This window comes from Anabrus simplex, chromosome 1, assembly GCF_040414725.1.
Source record: "Anabrus simplex isolate iqAnaSimp1 chromosome 1, ASM4041472v1, whole genome shotgun sequence".
Taxonomy (NCBI): domain Eukaryota; kingdom Metazoa; phylum Arthropoda; class Insecta; order Orthoptera; family Tettigoniidae; genus Anabrus; species Anabrus simplex.
In genome coordinates this window covers 182,417,792-182,433,832 of record NC_090265.1, presented here as the reverse complement: position 1 = coordinate 182,433,832, position 16,041 = coordinate 182,417,792, and the positions used below count along the sequence as shown (strand labels likewise).

Below are 16,041 nucleotides of genomic sequence, written 5' to 3'. Positions count from 1 at the left end.
TTGTAATCTTGATGTAGAATTATAAATAATTTTCATGTATGCCATACGATAAATAAACACATGTATTTAGAAAACTAAAATTAATTATATTTTGTATTTATGAATCATGATGTGTGGAGTTGAAATGAAAAATGCTGTGTTTAATTTTCCATATTTTTCCATAATTTGGAGTTGAGCACATACACTGAGATCAAAAGTATCCGGACACCTGCCTGAACATGACATACAACGTTGTGGTGCCCTCCATTGGTAATGCTGGAATTCAATATGGTGTTGGCCCACCCTTAGCCTTGACGACAGCTTCCACTCTCGCAGGCATACGTTCAATCAGGTGCTGGAAAGTTGCTTGGGGAATGGCAGCCCATTTTTCACGGAGTGCTGCACTGAGGAGAGTTAGCGATGTCAGTCGGTAAGGCCTGGCATGAAGTCGGCGTTCCAAAACATCCCAAAGGTGTTCTATAGGATTCAGGTCGGGACTCTGTGAAGGCCAGTCCATTACAGGGATGTTATTGTCGTGTAACCACTCTGCCACAGGCCGTGCATTATAAACAGGTGTTCGATCGTGTTGAAAGATGCAATTGCCATCCCTGAAGTGCTCTTCAACAGTGGGAAGCAAGAAGGTACTTAAAACATCAATGTAGACCTGTGCTGTGATAGTGCCACGCAAAACAACAAGGGGTGCAAGCCCCCTCCATGAAAAGTACGACCACACCATAACACCACTGCCTCCGAATTTTACTGTTGGTACTACACACGCTGGCAGATGACGTTCACCGGGCATTCGCCATACCCACACACTGCCATCAGATCGCCACATTCTGTACCATGATTCGTCACTCCACACAACATTTTTCCACTATTCAATCGTCCAATTTTTACGCTCCTTACACCAAGCAAGGTGTCGTTTGGCATTGACCTGCATGATGTGTGGCTTATGGGCAGCCACTCGACCACGAAATCCAAGTTTTCTCACCTCCCGCCGAACTGTCATAGACTTGGAGTGGATCCTGATGCAGTTTGGAATTCCTGTGTGATGGTCTGGATAGATGTCTGCCTATTACACTTGACGAGCCTCTTCAACTGTCGGCGGTCTCTGTCAGCCAACAGACGAGGTCGGGCTGTACGCTTTCGTGCTGTATGTGTCCCTCCACATTTCCACTTCACTATCACATCACAAACAGTGGACCTAGGGATGTTTAGGAACATGGAAATCTCGCGTACAGACTTTTGACACAAGTGACACTATCACCTGACCACGTTCGAAGTCTGTGAGTTCCGCAGAGCACCCCATTCTGCTCTCTCACGATGTCTAATGACTACTGAGGTCGCTGATATGGAGTACCTGGCAGTAGGTGGCAGCACAATGCATCTAAGATGAAAAACATATGTTTTTGGGGGTGTCCAGATACTTTTGATACCGGGCGAGTTGGCCATGCGCGTAGAGGCGCGCGGCTGTGAGCTTGCATCCGGGAGATAGTAGGTTCGAATCCCACTATCGGCAGCCCTGAAAATGGTTTTCCGTGGTTTCCCATTTTCACACCAGGAAAATGCTGGGGCTGTACCTTAATTAAGGCCACGGCCGCTTCCTTCCAACTCCTAGGCCTTTCCTGTCCCATCGTCGCCATAAGACCTATCCGTGTCGGTGCGACCTAAAGATCCTAGCAAAAAAAAAAAAGATACTTTTGATCACATAGTGTATGTACTGGACCATATTCTTAGTCATTAAAATCAATCTAGTCGATATTTTGGGTAAAAATAATAATATTAAATTCTATGAAATTAACAGTCCTCTCGATAATGGGGAAATAAATTTAAAATTCATATTTAAACATTTAACACTTCTACTTCTTGTACAGCTCAACAATCGACATTGTGCCAGTGGTTTCCCGATTATTTTGTATTTCAGGCATTCCCTTTCATTGCTTTATGGGACTTAATGGATGAGATTACTGCTGCGTCCCGACTAAATCAGTCTGCCTGCATATTCATGGGAAGTAACTGGGGAGTTAGATAACTTTTTTTTTTAGCATGCCATTCTTTTGGTTCATAATTTTCTGATAGTTATTGGTACGTAACACACTGGTTCATCATAGTATTCCAGCTATTCGATCTCTATTCTGACACACTGATTGGACAATGTAGCAAAGTCTAACTTATGGTACTGTGTTATTAAGTTATTCAATGTTATCTTTATTGTTTTGGCTGTAAACGTTTCACTTTTTTTTATTTTCAAAGACAAGGCAAAGGTTGTCTGACCGTGGCATCCGTTCAGCAAGCACGATGTTTTCTCTTTGGTCCAGCACAATGTTTTTTCTTTAGACATTAGGCGGTCGGGTGCTGGCAGGAGAGCCCTCAGTAAGCTCCTAGAGTTTAACAAGAGTGAGGGGTGCGGGGGGAGCCTTGGAAGACGATTTGGGCTTGTCAGGGGAAGGAAGAGTGCAGGCGGGGTGTATGCTTAGAGCATTTAATACTTGAGGGGTATATGGTCTGCCCGGCAGAGCCCGTAGCAACGTCGCCAACCACTTTACAATGTACCTAGGCCTTTTCTCACACGTCTTACGTTAACTGTTGTTAGAGGTTAATTCCAAAACTGTTTACAAAACAATGGATTCCATTAGACTGACTATTTAAACAATTCAGTTCTAAAAATAAGCTAAAATAAATATTTAAAATCTAATCATAAGGTGACGGCACTATTTGTACGTTGGTCACATTTCTTTGAGATTTGAGGAAGCCGAAAGGAATTCTGGCGTGCATTGTTTATTTGTTCTCGTGAATGTCATTGTCGTTTGTGATCAGTGAAACAGGAGTAGCCATGATTGCAGTAGCTGTTAGCTGGCTAATGTGTGTGTGTTTAAATGACATTGTAGTGTAGTGTTGCTGTGCAAGTGTCCAGTAGATAAAACTACGGTACCATAATAGTTTAAATAACATTGTAAATTCTACCTTCAGTTTTAAGTGTCGTTTTAATATCTTCATTCGTGTGTTTAGGACTTACCTGCCCATTTGAAAACTAAATGTTACAGTCTTAATTTAAGAAGGCAAGGAAGATGAATTCTGAAAATAGTATTTTAAGTAGTGACGGGAATTTAAGTTTTGAACATAGGATAGAATTGAAGAAATTAGGGTCTCCTCGGCCGAATTTAAATATTTCACAAGAACAAAAATGCATATACTAGGAAATTCAGTCCGTCACTTTATAAGCAGGCTGTGCGGATGTGAGATAAAGAATGCGTTCTTCTGTTACTCTTGTTTAGCAATGAATGTCGTTGACGCTCCATGGACATCATTCGGGGTATGACATAAAACACCTAGGTGAAAAAGCATAAACTGAGCGCGAAGCGTATAAATGCTGGTATTGAATTTGCTATGCTTGGTAGAGTAGATATTCGATGCCAATTAGACAGCGCATACAGACTTAAAATTAAACAATCAAATGAACAGGTTTCGAAGAATCGATACATTCTTAGTAAATTAATTGATGCTATTAAGTTCTGTGGGAAGTTTAAACTAGCGCTCAGGGACCACGTCTGTCTGATAAACCAGGCATTTTTCGAGGTTTAGTCAATTTAATGTCAGAGCTAGACAGCACACTGAAAGAACATATCAAAAGAGCAAATAACAGAGTATTTGTTGGTTTATCTAATACCATACAGAACGAGCTTCTGAATTCAATCTATGCCGTGTGCCATCAAATGATTTCGGAAGAAATCTCTCAGACAAATTTTGTGGCAATTCAAGTTGATGAAACCACCGATTGTTCCACCTTATCTTAACTCGTTTTTGTTGTACGGTACGAGCTGGGTAGCAAAATAAGTGAAAAATTCATAAGTTTTGTGTTGCCTGATAATCACTCAGCAGAAGTATTCTGCAGTATTCCAGGAGTTGGAAAAACTTGAGCTGGACCAAACTCCGGACACAGTCGTTGCGCAGACGTACGACGGCCATTCAGTAATGAGTGAAAGGCAGACTGGCGTTCAAGCAAGGGTCAAGGTCGTTTACAAAAACGCTCATTTTTTGCACTGCTACGCGCATCAATTAAATTTAATTGTTGAGCGATGCGCTACTCAGAATAAGCAGGTCGGGATCTTTTTTTTAAAAGTAATTTAAAAGGGTCTTATTTTTTTCAAAATCTGCGAAACGAACTGCTGTTTTGGACGAAGTGGTAAAAAGGCGCATCCCAAGAAATGCCACCAGAAGGTGGAACTTCAAGGCACGATGTGTAAGTACGGTTTTTATGTACAGAAATCTGATTTTCGCTACGTGGTCGTTCTGCCTCGGAAGAAGATACATACAGTATTTAGCCAGTGTCATCGGATTATTATTATTATTATTATTATTATTATTATTATTATTATTATTATCATTATTATATTTCATCTACAATTATCGTGGTGCTGGACAGTGAAAACTGGGCCATTGGAAGGGGGGGGGGGGGGGAGGAGATGACGGCACAGCCCTGCCAGAGTAAAATGTCACGAACTGCCACTGACAATTATGTTCCTAATCCAGATGTAGGCTATCAGGTGACATATTCGCTACCCTTCACTGTACCACTCAACACAAAATAAATTTCAATTTTTGAATGGAATGCAAAATACAAGCACAAACAGGCTCTCTGAATCATTCAGCAATCTTGCTGCTAACCAGCAAGCAAAACTGAACATTCCTGAGACTAACAGCTTGCTCCCTTAAGTTGCAACTTATCCTGTGAGTTTGGGAATTCAAGGTCTCTTCCCGTTATCATTCAAATGTGGTGAGGGCTCTTTCTTACCCAATTTAGAAATCATGTTCCTTTCACAAGGGATGTCAAATAACATTTCCAGGGCTGAAAAAAATGTGATCGTACTAAGCGAGCGGTAATAGCGAAAATTCGTGACACTATAAGTATTTTTATATAGATTTAATACAATGTGAATCAGGACTTTGAATTTACAAAGTGCTGAGCAGGAAAACGTGTTAATGAGGTTTCACTGCATATACGAGTGTTGGACACTCCAATTTTATGGACTGCCTGCTAAAACTGTAGACAGTGGATCATGTGGTTTGGAAGTTATGGGTGAATATTTAATTAACCAAATAAACTAAAACTTTTAAAACTTACCTAAAGGATATTCTTTAAAATTGAATTTTAACTCCTTCCCTTCTCTTTTAGCATTTAATGTGCTTCTCGGTCAGTCGTGCATATATGTGCAGTATTCAGGATTTTTTCAGTGTTTTCAAAGTATAGGTTTTCTTTTGATGTTAAATCTTTTCTTTTTTTTTTTTTTTGTAGTGGCTTTACGTTGCACCAACATAGATAGGTCTTATGGCGACGAAGGGATAGGAAAGGCCTGAGAGTTGGAAGGAAGCGGCCGTGGCCTTAATTAAGGTACAGCCCCAGCATTTGCCTGGTGTGAAAATGGGAAACCAAGGAAAACCATCTTCAGGGCTGCCAACAGTGGGATTCAAGCCCACTATCTCCCGGATGCAAACTCACAGCTGCGTGCCTCTAACTGCACAGCCAATTTGCCTGGTAATGTTAAATTCTAGTAGTTTAGGAAACTCTTTTCAAAATTTGTGCCTACTTGTGTTACAACAGGTTCACAGTATCATCTATATGTTGATGGTGGTAAATAAGATTTGTTCAAATACCAAAGTTATGTCAAAGGTGTATCTTCTCACCAGTTGTTATTGCTGTTCTTGCAAATGATATATAAACATGTTTTTTCAAATAGGATTCTACCCTTTATTCTACATAACCTTAATGTATTCTCCTGTTTATTCTGTACCTACCACAGAAACCTCATTTAGCCCAGAGCCTTCCAGTTGTAATGCAACTCTTTGATTATTGTGGGATATTACTTTCTGTCAACCTCTATACGAGACATAATACATGGTAGCATTATTATTTATTATTATTTATAAATTTCATTTTCCGTATTGACAGATTCAAAGAACACAACAAGCCTTCAAACACATCGGCACAAGACTTCCACAACAACTAAAACTACAACCACAAATGTAGACGAGAGAGGTGTTGCCACCAACTACTTCTAATTCATACTCAAGACCTGCTGTTTACTATATTAAAACTTACCAGAGTACATCACAAGTTGGAATATATAACACAATATAAAAAATTTCTTCATGACAAAGGTCCATATCAATGTGACGCATACCAGCTTCAGAACTTTCTCGAAGATTACCATACACAGCTAAAATCAACATAACATAAAAGCAAAGGAACTACACAGAAGATAGAAGAATGGAACTTACGTAACATGAACTAAAAAAAAAAAAATTAACAAGTGTCTACCTATACTTACCAAATTTTAATGTGTTAAAACTTTTTAAGTGTTTTATATTATGACCCATATGTTTTAATATGTCCTACATACTCATGTTCTAACTTATTGTAACTTTTTACCTTGACTACTGATATTTTAATTACATGCTACTGTATACATTTCCATCCCCCATTAGACATCCGGATGTCTAATACAATAACAACTTGTGAATTGTCTAATGGCTGGAAACAAATCATGTACTAGCTGATGATGGCCGTAAAAAACCGAAACCGGTACTAGTTTAATCTATTTAAAATAAATTGTGTATTGATTGGTGGAAAAACACTTTTCTATACATGGTAGCAGACTGCTATAATTTCATGGTAGCATACCATGGTAGCAAAGCTGACCCGTATTTCACCAGCCAATGCATGTGGAATTTTTGGAACGAATAATCATATCAGTATAGTTTGGATTCCACATAAAACTGGAGGTCTGGTAGTTATGATCATATCAATAGTAGTCTAATGTTATGAGCTCGTTTGCTTGCTTTTTGACTAAGGTTTCCTGGCCAAATATTTCACATAGTAATTAATGCAAGTGCAATGGTGGTATGTCATAAGAAGTATGTAAATTGCTTTATACATCATTTGTTCAGCCTCCATTGGTTCAACTCTATTTCACAGTAATTCTAAATTCATGAACAGAAAATATGTTTAAGTTGTATACTCTTACTCATTTCCGAGTCCAGTCTTGAATTTTCAACTAATACACTTCCTAAGTAGGCTACCTACTTTTCTCAACTACTTCAAGATCCTTGTATCTATTTCTGATAGCTTTATGTTCCTTCTCTCTTTCCTCCTGTTATCACAATTTTGATGCAACAAACAAAACAAAAAGTAAATAACTATGTTAATATTACTTACTTGCTTTTAATGAATGCTTCATCTTCTGTGTCTTTAAATGGAGAAGCATCAGGTAGATTGAGGAAGATTAAGAAGAAAGAGAGCATATGTATGAGGTAACCAATCATGACGATAGGATCCCTTCCCCATCGGATAGTTCTGTGACCCAGTATTCCAAATAATGCTCCCCCTAAAAGAAAGAACAGGTAAAAGTATTATACTACCCTGCAACCATTGTAAATTACAGTATCATCATATCAGTGAACTCTATACCATGAACATACAAAATTTACTGTAAGAAATTAACAAATATGGAACTACTGATGATGAAAAATGCAGGAAAAACATACTGCAATGTATACTACTTCTTTTCCTTCTCTTTTCATTACAATGTATATTCAATAGAAAACCTTTCAATTATATAGAACTATTTCATTATAATATTCTGAATAGTTTTTCTTCTTTTGGCATTTATTTTACATCACACCGACTCAGATAAGTCTTATTTGCAGTGGTTTTTCTGGTGTGAAAATTTCATTTCATTTGTCACTGATATGCATTTAGGGCTGCCGCCCATGTGGCAGATTACCAATCAATTGTTTACCTACTCTATTCTTAAAGATTTTAAAGAAGTTGGGAATTTATCAAACATCTCCCTTCATAAATTATTCCAATCCCTAATTCCTCTTCCTATACACAAATATTTGCCCCGTTTGTCCTCTCAAATTCCAACTTTATCTTCATATTATGATCTTTCCTACATTTAAAAACTCCATTCAAGCTTATTCATCTACAAATGTCACTACACCCCATCTCTCCACTGACAGTTCTGAACCTTAATTGAGCAGCTACCAAGGAAACCTTCGAGCAGCTTGTCTCCTTCCTCCTAAGTCTTCTCAGCCCAAAGTTTGCAACATTTTCGTAACATTACTCTTTTGTCAGAAATCATTCAGAAAATATTGTGCTGCTTTCCTCCAGACCTTTCCTAGTTCTCAAATCAAGTAATCCTGGTGAGGGTCCCCATACAGAGGAACCATACTCTAATTGGGATCTTACCAGAGGATTGTATGCCTTCTCCTTTACATCCTTCCTACAATCTCTAAATACTCTCAAAACCATATGACATGATATGTAACCTTTATTTACAACCTCCCTAATTAGATCTTTCCTTATATTAACACCTAGGTACTAAGAGTGATCCCAATGAGGAACTTTCACTCCATCAACACAGTCATTAAAACTCTGAGACCTTTCCCACTTGGTGAAACTTACAGTACAACCTGGCTTTTCACCAGTTTTCCATCATACCATTGTCTGCTGTCCATCTCACAATTCTGTTGAGTTCTTTTTTGCAGCTGCTCACAATTCCACAAAATATTTATTTCTCTATGCCTGGCGAGTCCAATAGCTCACCTTCCGACCAAATGTGGTCCTCGTCAACTCTGTATGCAGCCCAAATCCAAATTTATAAATTAGATACAATTTTTAATAAAGAAAATCATATTAGAATAGAACAAAAGTACAACACCAGTATTTTTGTGTGAATCCTAAATTCAGTCTAATAAAACTGTTTCCCACCTTACAAAGGGCATCCAGATGTTTTGAGAGTTTATTTTATTACATCCATTTATTGTTACTCAGTGCTTTCCAGCAAAAGTCTTATTTGTGATACTTAGTAATAAACCACTCGTAACTCTTTGAAGTCTCTGTCCACTGTTGAATACCAGTACGTCAGACCTCTGAAGGTGTCAGATTACTATTTAATATTTTAGCAAAAAACAATATACGTAATGTCACTCCGAGCTCTCACATTCCCAGTTCGTAACCTGTCAATGTTAATGAGAAGCCTAGTTTCCAATGCTATGTGAATAGTGTTTGTTCATATCAATTGTTTTTTTTTTTTACTGAAATGAAAAGCAAAGCAGTATGAAGAATATAATTAATTGATTACAGCAACTCTGGTTCTATTGAAGTAAAATCTAGTAATAAAAGTACTATCCCCCTTGATAGATACCACCCGGACTTACACTTACTCTTTTGTGTGTGTACAAAGAAGTAGATTTGTACAACACAAATAAAATGTTTACTGTTGAAGCTTTTTTACTCTGTACAAAATACATGTTTCTATAACTTGCTTCTTTTGCTGAATGTACATTAAATCCATAATCTGAACAAGCTTGAGGATGCCTTGGAAAAACGATACATATACAAATCTAACCTAATATGTACAATTAGTTTCTCATTGCCAGAACACAATGCAAATCAATATCCCTATAATTGACTGCCTAAATTGGTCTTGAGAAGAGTTCTAGCAGAAGGCAATGTAAGTTTACAATCTTAATATGACTGATGTCATTAATGAAAATTTATCAAGTGATAGAGCCATGCAAAGCAGATAGGATGAGGCTAGAGAGCTTATCCTGTGGTGAAACCTCCCGGCTAGCATTAGTCCACCAGTTCGGTGCACATTTTCAAGATGCGTGACATCTGTGCTTGATTTACGGTGTAGGCTAGTCGTTGGACAGCTGCTAACAGCCTGCCTGTCTGTCTCTTCCATCTGCTTGCCTATATATACCGCAGGCGGGCTGACGTCACAGTCTCGTCAGCATGCTGGCTGGGAAATAAGTCATGTTCCCGGAGACTTGACGTGTAGCGACTGTGTAGTGACTTCAAACACGTGAGGTAGCACCATAACAATGTTTTTACCTATAAATGAGATGTTCAATTCCTTATCTGCTCGTAGTGATCATTTTAATTTTTTTAAATGGAGATTACCGAGTGAGTTGGCTGTGCAGTTAGAGTCATATAGCTGTGGGGTTGCAAGTGGGAGATTGTAGGTTCAAATCCCATCATCAGCACACCTGAAGATGGTTTTCCCCTGGTTTCCCATTATCACACCAGGCAAATGCTGGAGATGTACCTAAATCAAGGCCATGGCTGCTACCTTCCCAGTCCTAGCTCTTTCCCATCGTTGCATCACCAAAAACCTTTGATGTGTCAGTGCGATATTAAACAATGGAAATAAAATAATTAAATGGGAAATTATGATGGATTAAATTATTATCTGTCTCCATTCAGCTAGAAGGTGTTGTTTCAGAATATATCAACCGATGAAGCAGCAGAATGCTTCTATTTATTACTACATTATGGCATGGAGTTAAACATTAGGGAACATCGACTTAAACTAGTGCGGGAGAAGAAGAAACAAATAAATCTTAAACATCTAGAAGAAAATAAAGAGAAATTCCATCAAGCCCTTCAACAAAGCCTACATGACACAACTGGTGAAAATCTGGCAAAAATGCTAATGGATACGGCTGAAGTAATTGGAGGGTTGAAAAAGAATAACACTCGTGTTAAGAAACTCAGTGACGATACCAGGAACCTGCTAAAGAGGAGGAGAGAAATGAAAATTCAGTCTGACTGTGACAAAATACAGTACTCTGAGCTGTGCAAAACCATAAGAAAGAGAATTAAAGCCGACTTAAAGAAATTCAACGAAGATACTCTGAGAACTTGCTTATCTGAAAAAGCAAGTTTGAAGTCTGCTAAAAGGAAGCTACAGATCGGGAAGAAGCAATTAATTGCATTAGATGGGGACAACGTACGAATTACTGATAGGGAAGAACTTCTTGAGTTCATCAGGAACTTTTATAGCAAGTTGTACGAGAAGGCTGATGATAACCTGTCCTTGCCTGACTTATCCAACATTTCCCAAGTCCCGGAAGTTCTCCCATCTGAGATCAGACATGCTATAAACAGTATGAAAAAAGAAACAGTCGCAGGTAGCGATAACCTTTCAGTTAGCGTTCTCAAACTTGCTGGTGATGAAACTTTAAGCCACTTGGCAAAAATATTCACGTCTTGCCTACACAATGCATTCATCCCTCCATCTTGGAACAGAGCAATGATAATTCTCCTGCACAAAAAAGGGAATATACATGACATCAGAAACTATCGTCCTATTAGCTTGCTTTCTGTCCTTTACAAGGTTTTCACTAAGGTACTGACAAATAGAATCAGTTCAACGCTTGATTTTGCCCAACCAATTGAACAAGCAGGTTTCCGCCGAGGTTTTGGAACAATCGACCATATACTCACCCTTCGTGAAGTTATCAGCAGAAGTAATGAATATCAAATGCCGCTCTGTCTAGCCTTTGTGGACTTTGAAAAGGCTTTTGACTCGGTGAGCCACGCTGCTGTTATGCAAGCCTTAGCTGAACACGGCGTCGATGCTGCCTACATAAGAGTTCTCCAGCATATCTACGAAACCTCTTCAGCCTTCATGAACATCAATGTGCCAACCACGGATTTTCCCATTCAAAGAGGTGTTAAGCAAGGCGACCCCATATCTCCCAAGCTGTTCTCAGCCGTATTAGAAATGGCCATGTCAAAAATCAACTGGCAAAGCACAGGAATCAAAATCAATGGGAAAAGGCTGAACAATTTAAGGTTTGCAGACGACATTACACTTTTGGCCAACGACATCGATGAACTACAAACTCTAATAAATGATCTTGTCTCAGCCTGTCAAAAAGTGGGACTATCCATGAACCTTTCTAAAACCAAAGTAATGCTTAACAAATGGGCCCCAGCAGGAAAGCTGCATGTGGGAAACACCACATTACAACAGGTCAATGAATTTGTCTATCTTGGGCAACTTGTAAACATGAAAGGGGACTTAAGACCGGAAATCTTCCGACGTATCAAACTAGGATGGCAAGCCTACGGAAAAAATTCTTCAGTCTTCAAATCCAACATGCCACCCCACCTAAAGAAGATAGTCTTTGACCAGAGTGTTCTCCCCGTACTGACTTACGGTTGTGAAACCTGGACATTGAGCGAGTTTGTTAAGCAAAAACTCAGAACAACCCAAAGAGCTATGGAACGGTTCATGCTAGGCTTGACGAAGAAAGACAGGAAGAGAGCAGATTACATCAGGTCAGTCACAAAGGTCAGTGACATTTTAGAAAGGGTATTTACCCTAAAATGGCAGTGGGCAGGCCATGTTGCTCGGAGAACTGATGGTAGGTGGACAAAGCTTGTGCTTGAGTGGTGTCCGAAAGATCATCTCAGACCAAGGGGAAGACCACCGGACAGATGGGATAAAGACATCCGGAAGATTACTGGGATCAATTGGCAGAACATCGCTCAAGACCATCCCAGATGGAGAGACCTCATGAAAACCTACCTTGCTTTGGACTTAAAGAGGCCACATCGTAAAAACGATTGAATATGGCTGATAGTGATAGTGATAGTGATATGGAATTTCAAGAACCCTAAATTCATGAAATGGTTTACTCATGAACTGAATTCACTAATTATTAAAAGGAAAAGAGCACAAAAGTTGTACAAAATATCAGGTCTCAACAGTGATTATCAGCATTTTTCTAAATTAAGAAATGAACGCACGTCTGATTCCAAATCTTGCTCTACAAACTATATTATCTCCAACTGTAAACAAAGTATTCATTCTAACCCACAGAAATACTGGCAATATCTAAAGTCTAAAAGATCATACAATAATATTCCTTCATCACTGCATCTTAATACAAGATATCTGGAAGGTTCTAGAATTAACATCCAAAAGTCCTTGGTAAGTTCCTGTTCTAGAATTATCTTGAAAAATGTTGGTCATTACAATGTATTATCTAAGGATATCCAGAAACACCTAGAATACTATATAGATATCCTTGGTAAGCTACACCAAGATTCCAGAGTTCATTTATGCCAACATACATACAAGTGAAAGTTTCCCAGGCAACTTGAAACACATGAAAGATTATTTACAAGTGATAAACATGATGTAACTTCAATCCACAGTTCTAGAGTTAACACATATAAAACTAGAAGTTTCCTTACACTCTACAACATATGAAAGATTATTTGCATGTGATAAACTTAACCTAACTTATAATACATGAGCTATATAATACACGCACACATTTTAGTGATAAATGGACACCCTAGTGCTGAATCGGTCGACCTCGGCAATCTTCAAGATTCGTATTGGCAACCTTTGAAACACAAACTATGAATCGCTCATGCATCGCTGTGCGACATCTGGCATACATTTTACGTACTAGTACTGTTGTTGTTTACACAACATAGCCAAACTATAGAATTTATGCTAGGAACAAGATTCGCATTGAGAAATGTTATGTAATGTGTGTGAGACACAGTTGTTGGCTTAAGAAAATACAGTAAAGGTTTAGAAAATGCATATCGATCGATCATATTACCGTATCGATTCAATTCAGATTTCATTTCGATTCAGTTGGCAGTATTACCAGAACCGGGAGAGCTCCCTCCTTACTCCTCACCCCCGTACACAAATCTATCACTAAAAAGTGTGCAAGTAATACACATGATTAAACCTAAATACATAACATAGCCTATAATATATGAAAAATTATTTTCCTCTATACATACAACCTAACTTGCTGGAATATGAGGGAGGTCCATACCATCAAGGGCATATATTACCCTCCTTATCAATGATGAGATAATAATATAACATTTTTGTCCAATCAAAACAAAAATTTTGCAACTGAACCTGTAAGCAAGTTGTTTCACCACTTTCTACAGCTGGCAGCGATAGTAATATGCCCAGCGACCCACTCCATTTGACATGTTTGTGACATATCGACATGACTGCAACCTCCACATAGACATCCATAGTGATAACATGAAAACCCACTTGACGTGTTTTCACATTCAAGAGTTAAATATCTGGATAGTGAACCACTGGCCAGACCCTCAGAAGGCTGGGTTCATGGTTTAACAGACAATGGGAAGACTGATATGAGTGACAACAAAGACAACTATGTAGGATAAGTAACTGATCCAACCATCCATGAGTCAACCTGAGAGAGAAGGGAATATATGGGCCCACAATTCCTTTCTACAAGGAAGCATACAACCTAAAAAGACAAAGGCACTGGCTTGCTAATTGGGAGCAAGAGCACTGAAAAAATTTGTCAAGTGGTGCAAGACATTAACCCCTACAAAAAACTTTTATATGTGATGTTTTCTTTTTTTTGCTTAAAAACTGTCAATAAGTACCTATTTTAAGAAACCATCTTTGGTGATTTTCTTTACAATTAAGAAATTATTTTTCTTTATTTTTCCATTCCTCACTTTTAGCTGGCACAAACTATACTTTGTCTTTTAGGCAGCCTCCAAATTGAGGAAATGTTCCTATATAATAAATTTATACAGAAAGACAGTAAAAATTTCATACAATAATCAAATTACTAGAAAAAAAAGAGTGTATTGAACCAAGAATGACTGTAAAATTATTTTTATTATAAAAAACTAAATACCATTTCATCCAGCATGAATAAAATTATTTATAGCCTAGACTATAGTGCGCCGGGCTGAGTGGCTCAGACGGTTGAGGAGCTGGCCTTCTGGCCCCAACTTGACAGGTTCGATCCTGGCTCAGTCTGGTGGTATTTGAAGGTGCTCAAATACGTCAGCCTCGTATCGGTAGATTTACTGGCACGTAAAAGAACGACCGCGGGACTAAATTCCGGCACCTCGGCGTCTCCGAAAACTGTACAAGAGTAGTTAGTGGGACGTATAGCAAATAACATTATTATTATTAGACTATAGTGCTCTATTCCCTGACTTTACATACTGATTTTCATTAAATTCTGTTCACCTATTTTCTTGTGGTTCAGTGTTGATATGGGACTTAGCAACAAAAACTGAAATTCATGAATCTCTCTCTTATCATAGCCAGTATGGTAAAAATGTATAAGACATAAATGATTGGAAATTTAATTCTCTATGTAGTATTTATCGACAGGACCACTAATAACACAGATTTTTGAAAATGACATTTTAGGTCTTCCCCTAAACTACCATTTCATTCAGCGTGAATATAATTATTTATAGCCTAGATCGTAGTGCCTTATTCCTCAAATTTACAAACTGTTTTCATTCAATTCTCTTCAGCCATTTTCTCGTGATGCGCGTACATACATATATACAGACAGAAGGGATGATGGAAAATTAAAAAGTGCATTTCCTTGTTACTGTGGACATGACCAATACAGAAATACCATTTTTTTTAAATTCTGGGCAATGTACAGGTAAAACTCTTATTTTATATTTATAGATATGTGGCAGAGGAAAATTTGCTACAATGTATGTATAACAGAATGTATAACATTGTTTAATGTCTAGGTCAAAAGAAAGAAAACTAATGATATGTGAAATAGTTATAAAACACTTCTTGGACAAACTAACTTTCATAAGAATTTTTTTAACATGTATGGTATCAAAACGATTATTTGAATTTTAATAAACAAATTTTCTCTCCTCATTTTCAGGTGATCCAGAACTAGGGAATGGGAGTATTATATTCAATCCTATTATGTGTTCGTACTCATGTTCCTATCTTTCTATCCCCTGTGGGTGAGGGCAATAAAATACATCCATGATAACTCCTGCCTGTTGTACGAGGTGACTAAGAGGGGGACCAGGGGCTCTCAACTTGGAAACTTGGTTCCCTAACTCAGTCTGCCATTGCTTCCACTTACTTGTGTCAGGCACCTCACTTTCATCCTACCTATCCAACTTCCTTAGTCAACTATTGTTCTATTCTGACCTCGACTGTATTACATTTGCAAAGCCTAGAGAGCTTTCATTTTCACGCCCTTCACGGTCCTTCCCTTTCTTTTGCTGATACATTTATTCTTTGAATGGATGACCTCTTCCATTTTTCTTTTGATTAGTATTAATAGCCAATGGTTACAAAGTTGTACTTCCTTTTAAAACAATAATCACCACCACCACCACCACCACCACCACCACCACCACACACCCTTCCTATCTTTCTGTATATGACTTGATTCATC

At 38.2% G+C, this 16,041-nt stretch overlaps 1 protein-coding gene across 1 annotated transcript in view; it reads right to left on the bottom strand.

The window, feature by feature from the left end:
- The window catches only part of LOC136863701 (UNC93-like protein MFSD11), a 248,886-nt gene that overhangs the window by 49,063 nt on the left and 183,782 nt on the right, over positions 1 to 16,041 (bottom strand). The window contains exon 6 of the mRNA XM_067140062.2: positions 7,196 to 7,364. Coding sequence (XP_066996163.1) covers positions 7,196 to 7,364 — 169 coding nt within the window. The remainder of the gene's footprint in view (positions 1 to 7,195; positions 7,365 to 16,041) is intronic.